This window comes from Macrobrachium nipponense, chromosome 16 (genome assembly GCF_015104395.2).
Source record: "Macrobrachium nipponense isolate FS-2020 chromosome 16, ASM1510439v2, whole genome shotgun sequence".
Classification (NCBI taxonomy): Eukaryota; Metazoa; Arthropoda; class Malacostraca; order Decapoda; family Palaemonidae; genus Macrobrachium; species Macrobrachium nipponense.
Window position 1 is genome coordinate 27,367,619 of NC_087209.1, and position 24,314 is coordinate 27,391,932.

The 24,314-nt window shown below is 39.8% G+C and overlaps 2 protein-coding genes across 4 annotated transcripts in view; one reads left to right on the top strand and one right to left on the bottom strand.

Annotated features, from left to right (window-relative positions):
* LOC135195617 (cytotoxic granule associated RNA binding protein TIA1-like) overlaps positions 1–4,170 on the top strand; it is a 237,059-nt gene extending 232,889 nt beyond the window's left edge. For all 3 annotated transcript variants that reach the window (XM_064221955.1, XM_064221957.1, XM_064221956.1), the window contains one exon: positions 2,232–4,170. In XM_064221955.1, coding sequence (XP_064078025.1) covers positions 2,232–2,240 — 9 coding nt within the window. In that variant the 3' untranslated portion in view covers positions 2,241–4,170. The remainder of the gene's footprint in view (positions 1–2,231) is intronic.
* Positions 4,171–5,347: 1,177 nt separating this feature from the next.
* Positions 5,348–24,314, bottom strand: part of LOC135195615 (uncharacterized) — a 128,490-nt gene continuing 109,523 nt past the window's right edge. The window contains exon 7 of the mRNA XM_064221948.1: positions 5,348–5,482. Within this exon, the coding sequence (XP_064078018.1) occupies positions 5,421–5,482 (62 nt within the window). The 3' untranslated portion in view covers positions 5,348–5,420. The remainder of the gene's footprint in view (positions 5,483–24,314) is intronic.

Below are 24,314 nucleotides of genomic sequence, written 5' to 3' on the forward strand. Positions count from 1 at the left end.
TATATTAAAGTATTAATTAAAGTGAATAAGACAATATATAAATTGTAGAATATTTGCATTGCAGTTTTAAAGACAAATTTTAAAACAGGAAGAAATTAGACACCTCATGTGTCTCCAGGCACTTTGATTACACCCCATAGTTTTGGTAGATTAGAGTTCTGTTACCTATTAAGGCAAAAATTCTGGTTTAAAGTCTTTATCCTCCCAGTTTTGTCTTTTATTCAGTTGCTTTGCTCAAGCATTCGTTATTCATCATACCATTATGATGTATTCATCAATGTTCTATTTTAACTTTGGCTTTGCTCCACTTTTGAATTCTAAGCCACTTTTGGTTCCATTCCCTTTTGTATGAGTGAATTGTTTTTTGCGTTCCCTGTCAGTTATATTTTTGGACAGGGTAATTTTCAATTCGTAATTCTTTGTGCTTTCGGTACTTTCCTGAGTTTAGGTTAACCTTATTTCTTTGGCTACAACCAGTCTTCTCAGGTCAGTAGTACTGGCAATTCCTTTGTTGTAGCTGAGTCCAGTAACAGGAAATGGAGACATTTTTATGTGAATGTTTATCCAACTGGAGATTTCTCAGTAATCTTGTCAACAAAAGTGCATTAACTTAAAATCAATACAACTTGGATGGGGGGTTGACAATCACTATAGGGAAAAAGGACTTTTATACCATCCAGAACTTGATTTAAAAGTGTCGGACTTTTATACCATCCAGAACTTGATTTAAAAGTGTCACACAAAATAATATTCCCTCTGTAAATTCAATACTTATAACAATAACATTTTTGAGAGAAAAATGTTTTTGTAACTGAAAGAAAACTTATGTAATACCCATGAAAAGAATGAAAAGTTTGGACTATCTTCACCCACCAGATACAATCTCAAACTCCCAACCTTTGTTGCCAAATTTGTACGGGTAAAAGTTACTGTTTTGTGTACCAATACCACCACAAGTTCTTAAGGTAAAAAAAAAAAAAAAAAAAAAAAAAAAAAAAAAAAAAAAAAAAAAAAAAAAAAAAAAATGGAGGTTCCCATAAAAAGTAATGAATTTAGCAACCGAAGAAAACTGGGAGAAAGATTTTTAAAGAGGAATTCTGAGCTCATTGATATACTAGAACTTGTAATTTCTATATACAAAATAATATTAAAGTTGGAGTTAGCTTATTAAAAAAAATTGTTACAACTTCTTCCAGATGCCACCTCAAAATTTTCTCAGCCTTTCTTCCAAGCATAATCAAAGCAATGGTGTTCCACTAAATTTCAATGTTATATAGTCCCTTTTTCTCCATTTTTCATCTTTATTACACCGATATACTCCAGTTTGTCTCGACTTCTTTCAAAATACTTTTGAATCATAATGACATTTTCAGTCTTTTCAGTATTCATTTCCAATTCTTTGTGAAATATGTAGTTACACACATGAATTCACAGGTAATAGGAAACAGGATATTTTAGGAAAAATAAACTGTAGGAAATAAGTACATACTCATACTTTACCAAAACTCAAAATAATGTTCTGGTAATACCTTTAAAATTTCCATTACAAAGCTACATAACAAATGTATGTACTACTGATTGTGTTAGGATTAATTTCAAAGCAGTGCTTCAAAAACCTGATGATGACTTTTTTTTTTTTTTTTTTTTTTTTTTACAATAAATTAGAAGACTTAAATTAAAATATGATAATGAACTTCACTCACTTCAGTGTTTTATAGCAATAATATGAAGCAGAGAATGTCGTTAATTTGCATTGTCAGTAAGAAAAGATGTCGCCTTGAATTGAACAGATCTTGGTTTTTTCTTAGTCATGTTATGTATGGAAAGTAGATTTAATTTTTTTTAGAATACTCTCAAATATTCATATTGTAATGATAATGTTTCATTTGGTATAAATTGAAAATTTTGCCTCCAAAAAAAATTGCAGTATAGATTCATGCATGGTTACTAGAAAGAGAGAACATAAAGTTGTGGTTATGGTGTATAGCATATTTTATTAGATGCCTAAAATTGTTAGGATTAGACAGCTATTACAATACCAACAAGTGCACACATAAAACCAAGCTTTATGGTCTTATTCTTCAGTATGATAAAGTGCATTAGGAAATGTAAAGTAAGGGTAAAATCTAGAATGTCAGTTAAAAAGATGCTACATATATTCTTTTTGGAAATATAGAATACCCAACTTTAAAAAAGTTACCAGGATAAAATTGTGTTTTTATTCCCTTCAGGTGCAGTAATGGATGAGGTGTAGGACACTGATGAAGGTCCTCCCCATCCTTCTCCTCCTCCTCCTCCTCCTCCTTTGGACGGCGGAAGCATCACAAGATGTCACACTAAACTCCTCTGACTATGTGATATGTCGCCGACAACGCAGTGTTTAGTGGATATCATGATTGTTAATGCTGCAGTTCTTAATCTCGGTGTTTGTGGGCAGACTTTTGGCGAGCGTTGGGTGATGGGGCCTCGCGTGGCGCTGACCTGTCATGACCCGAGTTACACCAAACCACATGTTAAGACCTAACTGGAGTGATGATGTGCGGTAGTTTTCATTCACTCTTGTCTTGGTGCTCACCCTCGTGTCAACCCTCAACCAACCAACACCATAATGTTGTCACACCAGCGAGAAGGGGGCTGTTGCATGGAATTTCAATAAGCTCAGTTTTCTATTGAAAAATCATGAAAATTTCACTTGCTGAAGTACTGTACAAAGGCTCCACTATAGCGCTGAGTCACAACAGATCCTGGACACATCAGCAGAGCACACTTACATCTGTAGGAGAGCTACTAAGGCTGTTTTCAAGTGTCATAGGAGCGCAGTAGTTGTAGCTTTCAAGACTGTATTAACGCACAAAGAGTCCACCACGGGTAACATGGGTGCATAGCAGAGCCGTGGGCGTGCAAATACAGTGATCCTTCCAAAACAAATGAGGACATGGGCTTGAGAAGTCCGCCCATACCGGTCAGCTCATGCTGAGGTCCCGTCGCCTTCTGTGTGGTCTCTGCAATGTTGCTGGTTTCATTGAAGACTCGATCAGACGTAGTATCATTTGGTGTGCAGACCCTCGGACAAGCGTCAGTATATTTATAATTGCAGTGAAGAACCTCCCACGAGCTTCATCTCCTGTGCAGACCACCTAAGTACAGTAACAGTGCACCACATATCACATTATGATTATGAAGAAACAGCAACATTTGCAATTACAGCCACCAGCATGTACATAAGAAATATATAGTGCAATATAACTAAGATATAACAATGCCCTCTTACATAATTTAATGAGCACAGATAGTGGTTAAAAGCGTTGTTATATTTGTGTGCGAGGTTCTATATTTTCTTATGGTATTGTATAATGGGTTTTGAGAAATAATGGTAATATTTTGTTTAAGAGGGCTTGGTATGTTGATGCTCGCAATGTACAAAGACTCATTATGGGAATCTGGTGACTATGTTAAATGGGACACTCTTGATGTGTGTATAGATGGTGGGTGTGTGATGTGGTCTGTAGGATGCTCCCCAGAACCCATGTAGTTAGTTGTAGGCCGATTCCTTTGGTTATTTTTTGTGACTGTTGAGTGATTATAATATGTTTGCCAGCCCGTAGTTTAAGTGTGTGCCGTCAGTGTGGAGCCTCACCCTAGATATCTGTATAGGTGTCGCCAAGCTTGTAGTGTGCGCTAGTCACTCAGTGGGCCTGTAGCGGCCCCGCTGATGCCGCCGCTGAAGCCGCCGCAGCATGAGCCACGGGACAGTATCGTAGCCTCCTGTAGCCAAATGCTTAGTGTAAGGCAGTCTTGTATACCGACGGTAGTGTAGTGCAGCGTATTGGGGCTGTGCCTGCTGGGCTGCAGCTGGTCAGTTCCTTTGGTCTATCACAAAGTTGCTGAAAAGCAATGAGATGGATTTTAGACAACTGACCATGGGCATTATAGGCAGCCCTGCCTCTGGCTGCCAAGACTCAGTGCAGTACTGCTGCTTGCGGGCCGGGGTTGCCGTAGACCCGCCCACAGCAGGACGCCCCACCCGCCTGCGACAAACCACTCTGAACTGCGGTCAGCTTTCACTAGGTTAATAAGAAGAATGTAATATATATTCATAATATAATGATACATATATACTGCATAGAAAATATGCACTATCTATCGTACGTAGGTTGTCCCAGGTGCCGCGTAGATAGCCAGGTAGCGAAGGTAGGGGCGTTGTCAATAACCTCGCCCACACCACTGGTAGGCAGCCTTTAGGGCTCTTGTGTTTGTTACAGGGGCTCTGGAGGCTACTGGCGGGGGTGGGGGGATGACATCTGCTCTTCATGGCTGCCTCCCTTCCCTCCCCGTGCCAATACGGGTCTTAAGTAAAGGCAGTTGGCTTCACATAACGCTAGGTCGTATAAAAGAAACTCCTCTTGAGAAGTGCACATAGTTGTCTACCATGAGCAACTTCATATGCATTAAGTATTAAAATATGCTTCAGTATTAAGTGTTAGTATTATGCAAAACAAAGTATAACAGAGTTGTTTGGTATTGTCAATGGGCTGCATAGGCCTCGCTTGTGGTACGACCTGGCATAGTGGAGCCTCTGCGGCTAGTCCAGATCCATTCCACCACCAGCCTGTCACAGGTGGCAGCTGATGGGAGGGTTGGGTTAGGACCCAGCCCCGAATGGAGAGCCAAGAGGGCCGCAGGTCATTGTTTGTCGTTATTGTTGTGGTAAGTGGGCACCGGAAACCCACTGTTGAGTCGTGAAATTGCCTGCCATCCAAATGTTGGGCAGGAGTCTTGATGACTTTATATGATATTGTAATTGTAGAAATAATATTGGTGGTGTTTATTAACAGAAGGCAGAAATCTAGTCAATATTATTTTGTTTTACAGAGTTGATAATGAGAGTATTTTTACATGTGAAAACACTGTCTATTTATTATTATTTTTGGTATACATTCATTTTGGCATCGTGAGGAATGCCGCGTCTTCTCCGCCATCATACTCCTCAGACCCTGACCTTTCTTCCCAAAGTAGAAAAACCCTTTAACAATTGGTACAATAATCTGGTAACACGTGATATATTAAACTGTTAAATGCCATTATACTAAGACACAAACTTACCTTTGATACTGTAGTAAAAATACCAAATGAGGTTGCTGTATCAGTACCTTTTTCACTTGCTGCATAATAAAGACGTACTACTCTTACAAGGAAAACCATCATTAGCAATGATCCGTAGTTGCTTAATGGCAATCATATTCCCAAGAATAAAATTTTACATTTGTTGACAGTGGTGGGTTTGAAAGGGTTTTATCATTTTCAACTTGAGAGTAAGGGATGCTGGAGTGTGATAACGGAAGGTGCGTGCTTCACTCCGAGCGCAGTCAAAGCCAGCTGTTGTGTGTGCTGTTATTTCCACCAGCAGCTTGTGCTGGATTTCAACAACTGCCAGCCGCCATGGAGCGTACAATCATTCGTTGCATGTTCGGTTCCTTTATTTCTGTGGGTGGAAATGTTATATTTTTAGCACTGAGATACTCGGAAAGTAAAGAATTATAACAGGATTAATATTTACTTTTCAGGAGAAAATCCTAAACTTTACAGTTATCAGATTAGAGTTTTATACTAACAAAAGGTAACAATGATTGCCATTGGGTAGCTGTGTTTTAATACCCATACAATGTTTGCATCCAAAAAAAACTCCAATAAACACATGCGTTTACATGTATGATGAAAAATTGAAATTAGATTGTATGGATTTCATTCTGACGACAATACAGCGACTACTAGATATACATATATATATATACCGTATATATCCACGAAAACTACCTTATAGCACTCAGGTAGATTACCTTCTGTCCCAATATGCCAGCAAATTCATGAAATTCATACTAGAAAACCAGCTAGTCATAATGAAATCCAAAGCCAAAGTATGATTGTATAGTTCTTTTTTACATGTGCAGTCTGTACTGTATTATGCCATTTATACAATGAAGACACAGTTGTTGTAGATATAATAAAATGGACTGTAGTAAATGCTAGAGTGGACTAAGAAATGGAACAATTTAAAAATAAAAGAATGGATAAAAAATACCTGCTTGTTATTTGTCCTTTAATCTCCATCCTTAGTAATTTTTTTTTTATTTTCTAGCTATACTGTTCTTGTTTAATTTTAAAAATTAAATTCACTGGCTTAGTAAAATAACTTAAAAGTTAAAATTATTTTGAGCACAAAAGTGCTTTCCATCTGAAGTTCCCAAAGCTGACTAATGAAGCTCAGCATGTCCTAATATGAACAGGAAAATTACTGTTAAAACTATTATAACAAAACAGCCAACTTGCTGAATGAGGCTTGGCTGGTCTTTCACAAGAGACCACTGGTTCAGCATATCGGACCAGTCTCAATAGTATGTTGGAAACAAACACAAACCTGATGTAATAAACTAGCAATGAGACTATGCACCTTAACTAATTCCTTACTATTACTCAATAGTTACTTAAGAGCAATGACCAATATGCATGCAAATTTTCCTAAATACATAAGGATTAACATACAATAATTTGGGAGTAAAGGATTTTCCAAAAAAGTGAAATTCATTTCCCAATAAAAATATAACGCGCACAGATTAAAAAATGAAGGAACCCAGTCTTGTTAACGATAATATTTTTCAAAGCCATGTTGGTGGAAAACTGCCAAAGTGAAATAAGGTTTTAGTTTTGTTTAGCAACATAAAACCAAAGTCATGAAATTATATTTCCCTCAATGCAGGGTAAGTGCAAACGATCTCATATGTGCTAAGAAAATAAGTGAATAACGAAGTGAATAAACTTTGCATAATTATACATGATGTGAAATAGTTTTAAGAGTCTGTAAAAATACTACACACTATAAAATGCCAAGTGGAATTTTCAAAAACAGGATATCCAATTATAGCTACACGGCTTTATCCTCAAAGAATCAGGAACCTGATACTGGACTGCAACTAAAATGTTTTATGGTTTGTGAACCTCAGGCAAATTTAAATGAAACCTAACCCAAATTTATCAGTAAAGAATTAAATAAAACTTAACCAAAATTCATCATAAGCCTTACGAAAGCCTAACTTGTGTATAAACACTGTCTTAATACATCCAATAATGTTTCACATATACCAAACTCGTGTATAAACACTGGCTTAATGCATTCAATAATGTTTCACATATGCCATACTTTAAAGACACTCGCAAAAGAATTTCAAGCACTAATTGGCTATGCAAACAATGCTAGGTGGAATAGCAGTGACGTGAACTGAAAACAATGAAAATCCAATATAAAATATATTTCATGAAAATCAACATGCTAGTTTTAAGTATACCCAGCAAGATTCGTAAGAGACTTGAAAAAATAGTAAAAAGAAAAAGTCATATTGAAAAAGCTCTTAAAATAGGATTAAAGAAAGACCTAGCCTCTTAAGACAATTTTTCCTCAACCTTTTGGGATACAAAAGTTCCTGTAAGGTAGTGATCAATTTCATCAAGACATTCTATCATTTGTTGGGTCAAAAAATTCCTTTAAATCTCCCAGAAGGCTAAACCTTCAAAATCAGAAAGAAAATGAATAGATGAAGTTCTACTAGCTGCAGTCTTGGAAAACCACTAAATTTAAATACTATAAAAGATTTTCCTAAAGAGACTTCAAATGTTTAAGATGGAAGCAGAAGAATGATTTTGACAAAGAAAAAATAGAACCTAGACAACTGAAAGACATCACCATACCTGAATGAGACATCCTGCCAATATTCGATTATGAACTCAAACAGCAAAATAAGAATGCCATCATTTTTAAACAGATTGGCATACTTGACTGAACTGTTTAGCTTAGGCAGCGAACTGAAAATAGAAAGGTTGAATTAAATAGATGAAGCAGTGGACTGGAAAAACAATATGTCCACAGCAAATAATGTTTTACAAACTAACCCATTAATCAGAAACAGCCTGGTAAATCTTGAAAGACTAAAGTCCTCACTATGCATGGCCAGACCAAACTGTCTTTGCACCAGGCATTTTTTATGCCAATCTCGACCTAGAAATGATGGGAGGGGAGGATGGCACAAAGTTATATTACACGGGTTCATATACAAATGTTTACTTTAAACAAAACATTCATTCATTACAAAACCAGTAACCATATTATATTGAATTGTTACTAAGGGAGGACAATAACAATAAGAAAGTCTATCCCTGCTCTTGAGGGTCAGGTTTAGGGGCTTTCAGTAGACTAAAACTTATATCATCAATGTCATGAACTGGAGTAAAGTTATGGAGTGTCAAGTGGCCAAATATTCCAAGGCAAGTCACCCATATCACTCACAACTGGTGAAACATGGCTCACTGCAACAATCTGTTCCAACAAGTACCAACAATTAACATTTTTGATAATGCCAAGTGCACAATCTATGGCTACTTGGTGCCCTTAGTGTGGGGCAGAAGGCTTCAGGTTAAACTTAAGAGGCCAATGAATGTGAAACAGATGGACCTTATGAGTCATAACCTTCAACTTTGAGCTGGGAAAGGTCTACCTATGAAACATTCAAATAAGCCAACATGATAACCTGATGAAACCATTCAGGATTCAAATAATGAAGACCGGGAGATTCCTATGGCCAGTACAAAGGTAGAAGTTAGGAAGTGGTCTGAAGTCTAGGTCTGCTGAAAACAGATCCTGATGGCTCCCACTAGACAGAGGCCGCTGTCCTTGCCTGAAGAGACAGTAAGGAAGGAATAGTAAAGGAGTCCATCCAAACTACATTTGTTTGGAGACAAATTTTTAGCTAAAAACTCTGGAGCATATGAAAGTCCAACAGACGACCACTGCTTAGAATGAGACTTCTCTTGCCAGGACATGAAGTTCGCTGACATGCTTAGATGAAGAAGTCACAAAAATCAATACTTTGAGGATTAAGTAAGGAAGCATCATCTGCAACAGGTTCATAAGCTTTGGTAATGTGTGACTACACATTACCAAAGCTAAATACATACATTAGATTAGATGAGTAGGACTCAAAGATAGCTGTGGAGGCTCCATGTTGATGAATAGAAGATTATAACTGTCTAGAAGCACCTTGAGCATCAAGCCCTCCTAAACCTAAGAAGACAGGGCCCCACTGGAGTAGAGGCAACAAGCAAGGACAGCAAACCTTCATTTCCTTCCATTGCCTCAAGAATGAGGACTTAGTACGTATGTTGAAAAACTCCATGACCACCTGAATATATGGGACTGAAGTATGTATGCTGACTTCAGAAGTTGCAGAGTGAAGGTTCTCGGACCTGTCAACAATACAAATGAGGATGAAGCACCCATGTTGAAAACTGCACTTTGTAGCAGAGGACGATAGCCTCTTAACCAACTTGCAAATCTAGCCATCCAGAAAGGGTGGAGAGAGCAAATGTCTGCATTAGTAGTCCATATTCACTAGCAGATATTAAGCAAATCAAATGTGAAGGACAGACAGAACATCCAAAAGATAGAATCAGGCAGCAGGTCATAGTCACATCCTGTACTGAAGGTAAGTGTCAGCTAATAGGGTACTGGTATCACCAAGAACCCACTCCTGCCCATTCAACAGAACTGCTTTCAAGTGCCAATAGCTGAGACCATGGGACTAAACAAGTGGTAGGAAAGCAACCGAGCTTTTGAGGAGCAGCTCTGGACATGAAAGAACTCCTATAGATGCTGGTCTAGCAGAATAGGGTGATTAGGTGCCCCTATAGGGCAATCATAATTCCTAACAGAACTCCAGCCATTCAGACAAAGCCCTGATTCTTGCAGACAGCTACTAATGACATGGTCAGACACCTTAAAGGTGCTGGATGAAGACTCCTGGTTGTCACCACTCAAGGCAGTAAGACTGAAAACAGTATTCTATCTTGAGGATATAGTAGACATAGCTGAAGATTTCTATCGAGGAAGTACTATCCTGGAGTGCACACAAATCCCCAAAAGTTTGTCATCAGCTGTAAACTACAAAATTATTGTCCCTGGAGGAGTTTAATGTAACCCACTTAGGGATCCAATGAGTGCCAGACATGAGAGGAGGTTTTACCAAGTCCAGAAGGTCCAAGCAAAGGAGTGGAAGTTATACCACTCTCATCGATGGGCAAACCAGTGTTAAAAGGCAAACCGTAGAAGGAGTAATGAACTTGTACAGAGGAAAAGCATCCCTGAAGGAAACAGCTGAAAAACAACAGAATGATGGAAAACTAACAGTCAAAGACAACGAAAGAGCCGGAGGAGTGTCAAGTGTGGGAATAATCCTGTCAAGGATTGCATTGATCCACGGGAGAGTAGTACTGTGACCTCCACCTACATAGAGGACTCAGAGAAGCTCATTTCCCTGTGATATTCTGGTGAATGAGAAATTGTGACTGTGCCTTAGGGAGCAAAAGCAGTGGTGTAAACGAGACCACTGATGGTCCAGAGCAACAGAAGGCTTGGGACCATAATGAGAAGGCATGGTACAGATTCTGGATAAAGAATCTGCACAGCAGGTCTCCAGAATATTGTACGTACCTGAATCACAAGATACAGTATGTATACATAAGTTGATACAAATCTTCATACTTGTTCATATACAATGTATGATTGTTGGAATTTGACTCTTCATACTACTTAGAATTCAAACTCGAGCTTTCCCTAGTTTATTTTTATTTCTATTCTTGGAGCCCTGAAATCCTAAATTAATACTTCAATTTAATGGCCTCACCTTTAACAGACTTCTGCATATATAAGCTACATTGTCATAATTACTTTTTGCAATGTTACCATTGTAGATGTGATAAAATTTACAAAAAAATCTCTTAAATTGAATATTAGGGGTAAAGTATAGGTTAGTTTGGGTTAGGAACTATATGTGGAATTGCTGTTAGCTGTTAGATACCTAGAAAACATTCAAAGGTATCTTCAATTAAGATATTACAGCACAGAAATGAATGTAAATAGTTCCCCTTTAACAACAGGATTCATAGCATTATCTTCATTTATTTCCAGTTCAATTTCAAGATTTTCAGAACAGAAAAGTGTCCAAATATACAGGGAAGGAGAGCAAGTAGCTACAAATTCCATAACGTATTTGTACCCACTAAGGGACTCAGAGCTGATGGATCACTGCTTTTCAGCAATAACATTTTATCAAAGCATCAGATAAAGGTGAAAGTTGGCAAATAAATATTTTATAACCCCACCTAATTTTTGCAAGGATTACATACTCAGTAACCAAACTCGATAGTTTTGATATCTGAGTGAAATGAAGTTGCCGATGCCAGAACCCAGAAAATCACAGAAAAGGATACTAAAATCATTTTTGACATAAACAATGATGTCATGAGGCTCTGCTCATCCACCAGGTTGGCAGTAAGTCACTAAAGCTGGTATCACACTAGTCATTTCTTGCTCGTGGTTTTGGCCAGCATCCAGCCGATGCTCGCGAGCAAAAGTGTTGTATCGTCACACTAGGAACTCGTGGTTTCGAGGATCCGTAGGAAAAAGTAAACAAAACTGATCATCTGATATCATCATGGCGCCCAGAAATTGTCGGACTGTTGCAAGATGCGCTGCAGTGGTTTATTTCTCGGAAACTTACGTGAATGCAAGAGTAACAAAAAACGTTTGTGGGTTCAAGAGTGGCTCAGGAGAGTACGTCCTATCAGCAGCAGCCATCTTGTTTGTTTACACTATGCTGTGGCTCGCGGCTCGTGCTGGCTGCTTCCCGTCCTGTTCGGAAGCAAGAATCTCGAGCTAAAAGCTCCCGGTTTTTCATTCTCGGCAGCAACGGCTCGCTGCTCGAGAAAAAAATGCCTAGTGTGAGGCCAACTTAACAGTAATAGGTGAATGGATATGCTTACACAGTCTACTATGCATTTCAGAGGCCATGACATAGTGTTTTTCGTAAAGAACTTTTAAAGCAACTTATGGATTTCCATACCACTTCATTCTAATTTTCAGAAGCATTGTGCATCGCCATGTGTTTCATTAACTTTCTTGCTTAAGAAAAAGAGATTAAAGCTGTGCTTACCCACACAACCATCCGGAAAAATGGCGACATGTAACATTGACATCGGTATAGCGTATCCTCCACTGTACCTTATCAAATGGTTATTTGACTTATGGTTAAATGTCATTTTACCTATAATGGGTAATATGAAATTTTTTAAAACATATCATCATATTGTATGATATATAATTTTTAAAACTAATTATGTCATAGAGCACCACTTGTTTGAAATGGTCTGAGTAAGGCAAGAAGCTGATCTTTTTTCTACGAGTAAAGGGTTTAGTTAAGCACATCTGTCAATTCAGTGTACTTCCATAAATTAGGAAAATGTTAGAAACACAAAGTACTTTAGTAGCATGGAAATCCATACGTGGGTTTAAAAGTTGTTTACAAAAAACACTATTTCATGGTCTCTGGAGTGCATAGTAGGCTTCAACAAATTCAAGAATGGCCAGCAGGATTTGGAATTGTCCCCATGGTTACAAGACTGCATTTGTGCAACGGCTTGCCACTTTGTATACAAGCAAGACTCGTGGCAAGAGCAAGAAAACCCGTGAATAGATACTTATTTCTATACAGGGTAATAGTCACTTGGCAACATTCATCTCTTGCTGCAGCAAATAAGTCTCTTGGTGTCAAAACCTGAGGTAAAACAAACTGGATTGTTTTTTTGTATTCCTGCCCTGAATAGATGTAGATCTAACAAATGAGCTATAGACTGCATCATTATGTGGATGAATTACATACATTGAAACATTCGTAAAGTAGAAAAAATACGAATAACAAGAAAATGGAAGAATTCCAAGCCAACAACTAAGTCCCATCAGCTGCTGTGGCAGTTGCGATGAAACCTCTACACAATAATAATAAAAATTAAATTAATGAGAATGATAATGCAATCAAGGGAACGATGACAAATCCTGCTCATCATCACTGATATCGCTGAAGCGTAGGATGGGTACTAATATCTATTAATGAATATGTCTTCGGTAAGTGGGCAGGGTCACAGTGAAGACATATTTCCCAATATGTAAACTTCTCTCCACTGGATGGAGCCTCATGCCGTCATAGGTTAACATCACTATTGCATTCAAAACCCTTACCTACTATTTTGATACCTCTAGCATAATAAACTCACTTTTACTCTGATAAGTACCAGAACTATTGAACTTAAGTTCAAAATAATTGCAAAAGTAGGTATGGTTATAAAATATACACTTGCCAACTTTCACCTTTATCCTATGCTTTGATGAAAAGTTATTGCCAAAAAATAGTGTTCTATCAACACTGAATCCCTTAGTATGTACAGTACACTGGTAGTTTCAGTAAAGCTAACCATTTGACTTCCATTAATTTCAGTTAAAAATTATACATTTTCCATTCCATTTCAAAAAGGAGATATGTTCATATTGGCTCTAATAAATATCTGAATCTGACACAAATGAAATTGAACTGAAGAAAAATATTTGAGAAGGATGACATCCTGCCTGAATAACTAATTCCACATCATATGGGACCCTACAAGAGATATCAGACTAGCTAATTATGTCAACACCATCATCAAAGATGCTGACCCCATGCATACAGGTATGTTGTGGCAACCTTCTTCTCTATGTCATCTTCTAAACAACAAGATAAACCTTGTCCATCTTCCTGTTACCAATTATTTCTGGTACTAATCCTGGACAAGGCCACAAATTACAATTAAGGATCTAGTTTCCCTAATAAGTCTTAACCTATAAGGCTGCAAGTGCTTTTACCCGTGTTTGGGGACCAAATCCAGGTACTACTAGTTGAACCATATTCTTCACCAAAGGGCACTGATGGAACTCCCCAAGAGTATTTACATCTTCAATAGAAAAATGAAAATATACTACACTGAGTTTATAGCGGTATTGCCTTTTTCCCAACAATAGTTAATAATCAGTCTAAATTATGACACAATATCCTATTTAGCAAACGTCCACAAGCTGTTTCAACAGGAAACTTGGATGAACACTCTCCAAAAGAAGAGCTGTTATGATATTTTAACTCTTAGGAGCCAGGGTAAAAAACCAATATGCAGCAACTCAGGCCGGGGAAAGTTTGAGGATGGCTAATTTAAGAAAAAACACATCAATGGAAAGAGGAAGATATGCAAATGCATATGGTGTAAAAAACATTTTTTTCTTATTTTCCCTATCTTCCATGAGAAATTGAAAATTACTATTTACAACCCCTTTCGGGTCCTCTTAATCAAAACAATCGTAAATTTTACCAAATTATACATTTTTTCCAAAAAATAATTTTATTCTATTTTGTAAAATTATTATTACAGCTCACACAATATCAAAACAGATAAGAACTAAAATCTGTAACAAATTCTGAGCATATTTGTTGTAAAATATTTATGTAAATTTATTGAGATCTAAGATGCAGTAACTTTTTTGGATTATACATGTCTTTTCCAATATTTATTTGCATTTTTATTTGTAAAATTACAATGGTAACTCACATACTATCATAAAAGATAAGAACTAAAACCCAAGAGGAACCCCTGGTTATATTTATGAGCAAATATATAAGATATCATGTGAGAGAGAGATTGACAATACATCTCTCCTTGAAGTCAGGTACACAACTAACTCTTTCATGGGCTAAAGTAGTAATGGTCCCTCTTTCCCACCCAGTTCCCCCAAATATATGACACGTAATATTGTTACTCACCATGAGTAAATCCGTCAACCATCCAAAACCTGTTACGTATCACTACTCGCGAGTATATCCGTCCATTAAGGGTTAAACCTATTATTTGCGCTTATCCAACTTATATTGCTGTATTTGTGAGGAAATATTAATTTGGTGGATAAACTACCTTTATTTATTGTATTGTGAGGACAAAGTCCGTTTGCTATTTTCATTCCACTATAAAACCTTCCTAAATTCTAATGTACATAATCTTATGTAGAATTCTCTGGCCTTTCCGCCAATATAATTACCATGTATGAACACAGTAATTACCATGTATGAACACAGACTGCATCTGTAGTTATTTATGTATATATATGTCTGTAAGAAAACACAACTTGGCTGGCCCAGACTCAGCCTCCTTTACAACTCCTGTTTACCAGTAATAAACATCAGTACCCAGTTATCTGCCTTCCTCTCTTGTCCTCACAACTGGTGACCTCCCAGATTGGAAAGTGACACAGCAGTTTTGGCTCAGCCATTAACAGACTTTTTACAGCCGATCACCTTCAGAGACCTTTAGGGGACTTAATACAGCACCAAAGGCTAGGTCTCAGAAAGTTCCTCTCCGCGGTCGACCCAACACCATGAACAACGCTCATTTCGAGTTTCAGTGTGTGTGAGACAAGCCACAAGGACGAGTAGCTGGTCAGCCACCACAGAATCAGGCGGCGGTTCGGACACATCCACATCGATCGCGTTGTGGGTTTCCTTGCCTCAATCAGGGGGCACCAGATACCTTTTCGGCCCACCTAACACCACTGACACACCTACGGGCCTCCTTGGCTCCTCCCCTGACGTCACTGCCGCACCTGCGAGTCCCCAGACAATCTCCTGACGCTGCTGCCGAACCTGGGGGCCTGCTCTGCCCGCCAACGTCGTTGCCACACCCGTGGGCTGCTGTCACTCCTGGGGGCTCACTCAGCCCACCCAATGTTACTGCTGCACCTGTGGACCTGCTCACCCTCCTGACACTGCTGCCTGTAGTCCTCCTCAGCCCGCTGACGCCGCTGCCGCACCTGTGGGCGGCAGCTATCTGTGGGCCTCCTCAGCCTGCCGTACCTGCAGTCCTGCTCTGCCTGCCCGACGCTGCTGCCACACCTGGGGACTTCTTCAGCCCAACCGCCGCCGCCGCCGCACCTGGGGGTCCTCTCGGCCCGTCCCACGCCGCCACCGAACACAATGCAGCTCCCTCCGTGGCCTTCATAGTCCACAGTCGACAACAGTCGAACTCCTCAGACAACCGCCAGGGGAGGCAGGCATCCTGTCAGCCAGCAACGCGGCACAAGTGATCACAGAGACACTGGTTCGCCTCTTTCCTCCAAGATTTTTATCATCCAATCATTATTTCCATAATAATTGTCTTGGGGGGGTGGTTATGTGTAAGGACAACGTCCTTTTGCTATTTTTATTCCACTGTAACATGCTAAATTCTAATGTACATCATCTTATGTAGAATTCTCTGGCCTTTCCGCCGATATAATTACCATGTATAAACACAAACTGCATCTGTAGTTATTTATGTATATATGTCTGTAAGAAAACACAACTCGGCAAGCCCAGACCCAATTTTCTCTCACTTCGGATCAGATACTCCATATCCATCCGCAGCCTCCTTTATAACCCATGTTTTCCTGTAATAAACATCAGTACCCAGTTATCGGTCTTCCTCTCTTGTCCTCACAGTATTATCTCATACTGCTTTGTCTTTCATTAAACACTGGCGTTCTGTTTATTTACCCTATCAACTTATTCTTAGTGAATATTCATCTATACTAAATAATAATGATAATATTTATATAAAAATTATCAAACCAATTTTTAGTGAAACAAGATGCTGCACCCAACTCTAGCAGGCTATATTTGTGCTAATGGTATTTTTCTTTGATTGGTCTGTGTAGCTATACTGCCATAATAGGACACTAAGTTTTATGCCATTTTAAAACTGAAAAACCGTACATAATAAAGTTAGGGCATTTGGATCTCAATTGATAAAAGGTGGAAAGACTTAGTTCAACTGTGCTGAGAAAAGGCAAAAGTCTAGATGATTGAAGTTGTAATGTACATGTACAAAGTAATGTATACAAATTTCATTTCATTTCCCGTAATATCGTTTCCCATTATTCATACCAGGTGCTGTCCATACTTTATACAGTTTTCTAAAATTTCTTATTTTCTTGTGTATTTTGATCTTCATCAAATACACCTTCCACCACAGTATTTGGCATGTGGTTAATTCTAATAGTATTACCTTTAGATCATTAGATCTAATCGTAACCACATTATGATCTCTAGTAACTGAGAGTAATTCAATTACTGTATCTTTAGGCATTAAATCCAGGTGAAAAGGCTTACACGAGTCATTTCATAATTTGTTTGATCATGTACTTTTCTTGTTATATCTCATAAAATTTACTCTTTTGTAATGTACTTCTTCATCTGCACTCAGGCTGCCTTCCCTATTGAAACCTTTTTGATACTCTATCCATATATTTAGTAATAACTTTCTTCAGTCTATTCATGATACTAATTTGGTGTAATTTTGAAGCTGAACTGTTGTATTCTAGTGGCGTACAGGAAATTTTAAAAGCTAAAAAAATATAAAAGGTCAACATTATGACCTATAACCATAAACCAAAATATCTACACCACATTTCTTACACCACAAAATTGACAAATTTTAAATCAATTTGTATTTTTCATAGTTGACAAACCAGAGGTCTCAACAATAGGATAATCCTCTTGCGCCAGCTGGAAACCAGTTAAAAACAACCAAAGATTGTAAAGCAAAGAATCTGTAGCATCTGACAACTAATGCATACAAGGTGGAACCTGGTCACCGACTTGCATAGAACATCTTGACTCGTCCGTCTTTCCCCCAACCCAGGAACAGAGAGGGGGCGGCTAGAAGTTGGCAGTAAACGTTAAAGCCTCAGGTTTGTTAGCTATGAAAAATACAAATTGATTAAAAATTTGTCATTTGTTCATACGCAGAACAAACCTTTGGTCTTAACAATGGGACAGACTTATACTTGGAGGGAGGTACAAGTATCCTTAACCAGCTGGGAATTAAACCACCTGACCACCATTCCTAGAAAAACGAGTTTTAAAGAAGGTGGTCCAAGCCCGTGAGAGAATAGGCAATCAGATATCTAAAAACTTAGCCGGCTGGGTTGAAATGCAATGATATGACCAATATCATTGCATTCCAGGAACAAAAGAAAACTCTGCCTGTTCAAGCAACAAACCATGCAAGCCACAGAGGTTTGTCACTGCTCCTCACTCCCCTTGCTAGAGAGAGGAGCACTTGCTCCTGTATAGCAAATGTGTCTATTGTATAGTAACAATGCAAAACCACCACCAGTATGACCACCCTACTCACCTGTATTAGACCAGTTCCAGCATATGCATTGTCTATTCTTCGACCCACCCGTAGGAAGAAGAAAAGAAAAAAAGAGAAAGAAAGAGGCCAGCCAACTCACTCATTCTCTCTTCCACACAATCATCTCAGGTAAGATACAAACTGTCCTGCCAGGGGCACTGGGTGAATTACATTTTTAATGATAAAAACAATTTAATATTATTCATTGCAGACAATGTGCAGTAAAGAATATACTACCTAACTTATTTTGCTGTATAGGTAGTCTATTAATAAAAACAAACATTCCGGAACTGCAATATTAAACAGAAAAAAAAACTCAAAAAGCTTAATGTACTACCTACATAATTACTACTGAATGCTTAGTTAGTTGTGGAAAAAGTAAAATTTAGCAATGAGATCACCGAAATGTTGTTAACTTAACATAGCAATTACTGGCGCGTTAAGTAATTTACAAATAAAAGAGAAGAAATACTGACTACTCTAGACTATGATTTTGTAAACCTTCTCAGATAAATATGGGAAAAATGGCATATTATGTCTGAGAACTGGACTACAGCAAGAACTAATTCAAAAGGCTGTGTGCTGAGGTCTGTTACAAAAACTGTAAGGCCTCCAACTAACTTAAGAACAGTCATGTAATATGCACCACATCCAAAAGAATTAACTACTAAAATTATCATACTAATATCTAAACTACATGCAGGCAAATTCTTTTCCTCAAATCTCAAATACATAAAGAGAGAGAAAATATGGCTCCAATAGTCATAAAAAGTGCATCTTAACCCTTTCGCTTACCGATGACATATCTGAACATCATTCAAATTTAAGTTGTCCTTAATTTCTTCTCATTATTTCACCTACATAAGTAATCAGCTGCAAAATAAACCAAAATTGAGAGGTCTACCTTAAAAAATGTCAGAGATAAGGGATTTTGACAAAGGAAAAATCTATTTCTGGGGGAAGACCTGTGTCGCCCAGTGAACCCATCCCTCTCTTTTACCTTTACCCACCCTTTAGCTGGCCCAAGCTTGGGTGCGTATTTCAGAATGAGGGTTTCTGGCAGAGGTAGTAGTAGCGAGCGGAATGTAGACGTTGTAACGGCACCTCTCTAGAGGGGGATTTTGAGAGAGGAGACTTCTAATTGGCAAAGCATCTGTGATACTGGTTTCCACTCGCCCCTGTGCTATACCGACACCCTATGAGGGTGGCCTTTTTCTCTGGTATATTTAGCAATTATTTATACCTAGAAATGAGTGCTATGGGACATTTCACTGGGCGACACAGGTCTTCCCCCAGAAATAGATTTTTCCTTTGTCAAAATCCCTTTTCTGGGCTCGACCTGTGTCGGCCAGTGAAATAGTAACAGAGAATTGGCCATACAAGCTTGGAAATAAAATGTAAACAAAAATTTATATGAAAGGAAAATAAAAATTTTCTTAAAATTATTGTTTTAATAACCAAGGTAAGGACCAAGGTAAGGATAACAAATTACATATGGTTAAAAGCACCTAATATGACCAAATCCATATCATGGGAAAATGCAACAGGTAATGAACATAAAAACAAATATATTAATGAACTATGTACATATACAGAATTGGGTTGATGAGCAATCCAGTCCGGAACAAAAGGCAGAAAGGCAGGGATTACAAGCGAGGCAGGTAGGTGAGAGTGAGTACCAAAAGATAATTAATAGCAAAATAATAAAATACAGATTTAGAGTTACATAACTAGGCCGTATCAGGGGAGACAATGTTCCCTGCAGCCACTGCCAAATATTTAAGGGCCTCTAGAGTTTTCAGATAGTGGCGTTTAAATACTGTCGGGGATTTCCAACCCGTATATTTTTTAAGATCCTCGAAGTTCATATGATGAAAATAATTAACTGAGATAGCCACTGCCCGGATATCATGGACATGAGGGACTGAATCCGGATTGGCTTGTTTAATAAAATAAAGAATTTGTTGTCTGATAGCCTTCAAGGAAATGGTTCCACCACTCTCTCTAATAAAAAGGGGACCTGAAGACTTTTAAGAAGTTCTGCCCAGATAAGATTTTAATGCAATAATAGGACATAATGATGGGTCCTGCGGAAGAGGGACAATCTTCCATGGAGACCACCTGTTTTGTGGGTCTTCATTCTTTGCTAAGAATTTCCGATCTGGAGAGAGCAGAACTTCCCCTGACGGGAGGAAATCAATATGATTTGGTTCTCTACAGAGAGCCGACAGTTCAGATATTATGGCGCCTGAGGCCAGACTCATCAAAAATAATGTTTTCCTGAGGAGGGTTATATATGAGCATGATTCGTTATCAGTATCTAAAGCCAACCTGAGTACGTCATTTAAAAACCAGGAGACCGTGTGAGGGCGGTCTACCGGTCTCAGACGAGCACATGCTCTAGGGATAGATGAGAAGTACGAATCTGTTAAATCAATATTAAAGCCAAACTGAAATATCTTCCTCAAGGCAGATTTAGTCGTAGTAATGGTACTAGCAGCTAGGCCTTTTTCGAACAATTCTAAAAAATGAAATTGTCAGATTCGTAGTCATCTTCTGGACATCTGATTCATTTAGAAAGATGGCTAGCTTCCTTACTGCCAAATCATACTGCCTGAGTGTTGATTCTCTTTTGTCTGACTCCACAAACAGGGTTTAGTGGGTCAATACTAGCATCCTTCTGTGCCGCAAACTTCATGAAGTCCATAAAGTTAGGGCATTCAGAATTCTTGAGGAAGCTGACACAGTCCAAGTTTGTAATATTTGAGTCAGTTTTGGGTTGGGAATCCATCTGGGACGGAGTTTCAACTCTAGTAGAAGAGGAAACCAATTTCTCTTCAGCCAGTTGGGTGCTACCAATGCTATCTGTCTTCTGAAAGATCTGAGTTTGTGTAGAACTTTCAGCAAGAGGTTTATTGGCGGAAATAGGTAAATTTTCTGCTAATTGTTCGTGTCTATGGACATCGCATCTGTGGTGTGAGCCAGAGGATCCAGATTAGGAGCCACATAACACAGAAGTTTGTGATTGGACTCCGTGGCGAACAGGTCTACCTGAAGGCCCGGGATTTGTTGGCAAATTCAATGGAATGATTTTGTGTCCAAGGACCACTCCGACTCCAGCGGAGTTGTCATGGACAGTGAGTCCGCGATGACATTCCGTACTCCTGCCAGGTGAGTAGCTGACAGGTGCCAATGATGTATCATTGCCAATGAAAAGATTGCAATCATCACATGATTTATTTGGCTCGACTTGGAGCCTCCTCTGTTTATGCAATAAACTATCACTGCGCTGTCCGAGACTAGTCTGATATGAATGCTCCTGGCTGGAGCTAGTCGTTTCAGGGTCAGAAAAATGGCCATTGCCTCTAGTACGTTGATGTGGAACTGGCAGAATGTTGTCGACCACGTTCCTTGAACCTTCTTGTACTGAGAGTAGCTCCCCCATCCGCTCAGAGGCGCGTCCATGTGGACTATCAGAGACGGTGGAGGAAATTGTAGTGGCACTGATTTGGAAAGACTCCGGACTTCCGTCCATGGGCGGAGTCTTTTCCTTAGTATTGGCGGAATCAAGGAGATTTTGTCTCTTTTCCGCCATACCCGATTGATATCCTTGTCTGGCTTTCAACAGAACATCTGTTATTGAAGCAAACTGAAATGAACCTAAGATTCTCTCTCGGGTACGACGAGAAGCCCGTTTGTTCTTGAGGAATTGTCTCGTAGCTTTCGCTATCTCTCTGCACTTCTTTGGCGGAAGAGATAGTTTGTGTGTGGTTAGGTCCCACTGAATCCCCAACCATTGAAAGCGAGACGCCGGAATGAGACGGGACTTTTCCTTGTTTATCTGGAAACCCAGGTAGTCTAGGAATTTTATTACTTTGGCTGTTGCCTTGCGACATTCCTCATCGTTGGTTGCCCAAATGAGCCAGTCGTCTAGGTAAGCTACTAACATCACCCCCTGAACTCTTAGTTCTTGCACTACTGTCTCTCCTAGTTTGGTGAATATTCTGGGCGCTATGTTGAGCCCGAATGGCATGACTCTGAACGAGTAAGCTTATTTTCCTAGTTTGAAGCCTAGGTATGGAGAGAAGTTTCTTGCTATTGGTACATGATAGTAAGCGTCTGTAAGATCGATAGAGGTGGTGACGACCCCACGGGGAAGTAAGGTCCGCACCTGCAAGACAGTTAGCATGCGAAACTTGTCGCATTGAATGTATGAGTTGAGACGGGACAAGTCCAGAATCACTCTTCGTTTGTCCGAGTATTTCTTCGGTACACTGAACAAACGTCCTTGAAATTTCAGGTGACTGACTTTCTTTATTGCCTTCTTTTGAAGAAGGTCTTTGGCATAGTCTAGAGAGTCTGTCGTTGGAATCTGATGGAAACTGACTGATGAAGGAGGCACTTTTTTCCATCTCCACCCCAGACCTTTCGATACAATACTGTGGGCCCACGTACTGAAGGTCCAATGGTCCCGGGAGAGGTACAGTCTCCCGGCTACCTGCAGAGACTCATTGACTGGTTGAGGTCTTACTTCCTCTGCCTCCTCTGAAGCCTCTGCCTCTTGAGAGAACTCTAGAGCCAGCTCTCTGCCGGTAAGCACCTCTTGCTCTACTACCCCTTGCGTGCCTATTATAGCCTCAAAACGCCCCCTGTGTTTCAAAGGAGGCGTTGAAGGCTGGAGAAGTCACAAGGGCAGCCGAACTCGAAGGCTGTTGAGTCGGTTGACTCTGCAGCAGAACAAACTGCTGTTGTGGTTGTGCCTTGGATGTCGAAGGCTTGCTCATTTGGGAGACAGGAACTGCCTGTACCACTGCTTGAGGCTGAGAGGTCTGGAAAGGCTGATACTTCCTAGGCCTCCTCCTACTTTTGGTTTGTGGTCCAGGGATCTCGAACTTCCTTTTGAAGGGAAGTCCCCAGCGGACACGAAGGTTCTGGTTAGCCCTAGCCGCCTCGCTGAGGACGCTGTTAACCACGTACTCAGGAAAGAGATTGGCCCTCCAGATCAATGCCTTTATGAGCTTGTTAGGCTCATGCCTGATAGAGGGATTAGCAAAGACATGCTTCCTGCAGGCTCGTCTAGCCACAATGAAATCATACAGGTCCGATTGATAAGCCTGCAGCAGCGACTTTGTCAGGACCCAGAATAAAGGCTCCTCTGCAAAGACAGAAGCTGTCAACTCTACAGTGGTGACTGAGTTAATTGACCTGCTCGGCCTACATCTTGCTTCGAATTCCGCCTTTATCATGGTATCTGGAATTCTAGGCAAACGTTCACTGAATTGTGTGGAGGCACACTCCAGGTCGAGTTTGCCCACTGTGAACGTTGCCAGAGCGCCAACCCAACACTCCAGATCTCAGGGAAAGAGGAAAGAGGTAGCCTCCGTCTCTTTTAGCTGAGGCATGGGTTTATCCTCCATTCAAGCTTGCAGTGTCAATTCTGCGATCTAAGCCTAGTTCCGGCCCCACTGGAGTGGGGAAGCAGCGATAACACTAGAGAAGTACGGAAAACAGAGTGGCGGAACAGCGGTACGTAAACTCCAGCATATAGCCTCCTGGCGGGTGTGATGGTAGACCACACCTCACCAGAAAAAACACAGGCCCGGAGACGTACCAACAGAGATTACATAATCTACTAATCCCCCAATCTCCTCCGACTAATCCCCAGGACCGTGCTCTACGCTCTAGCTGTTGTTCATCGATAGGATTACTTGGGCAGCGAGCTAACAAAGCAGCGCCGGAACGAGTCCGGGACGGCGAGGGGGGATGTCTGGAGGAGAGTGGACGAGTCGTGATCGCCTGGCCACAGCAACCGATCAGTGAATACCACTTCTCGAGAAGCCATTAACTACCCTACTACTAAAAGGGGGCAGAAGACGGTAGGCCAACTGACACCCTAAAGGGTGCAATGGCCCAGGCTACACTCAACGAAAATTAATTCATAAAATAACTGATGAGGAACTATTGAAAGTACTGACGAAAAAAGGGGAGGGGAGAAAACCGCACCCAGCTAAGATCCCAGCCTAACCCTCCGAAATCGGTACAGATCTGGTCAGGTAGGCTAAGATGGTTCCTATAAGGACGTCATGAAGAGGACGCCTAGAACCTAACTCAACCCTCCAAAATCGAATCTACCGATCTTGTCAGGTAAGATAGGCCTAGCCCCTACATACGTAACAAGAGAGGAACTCTCT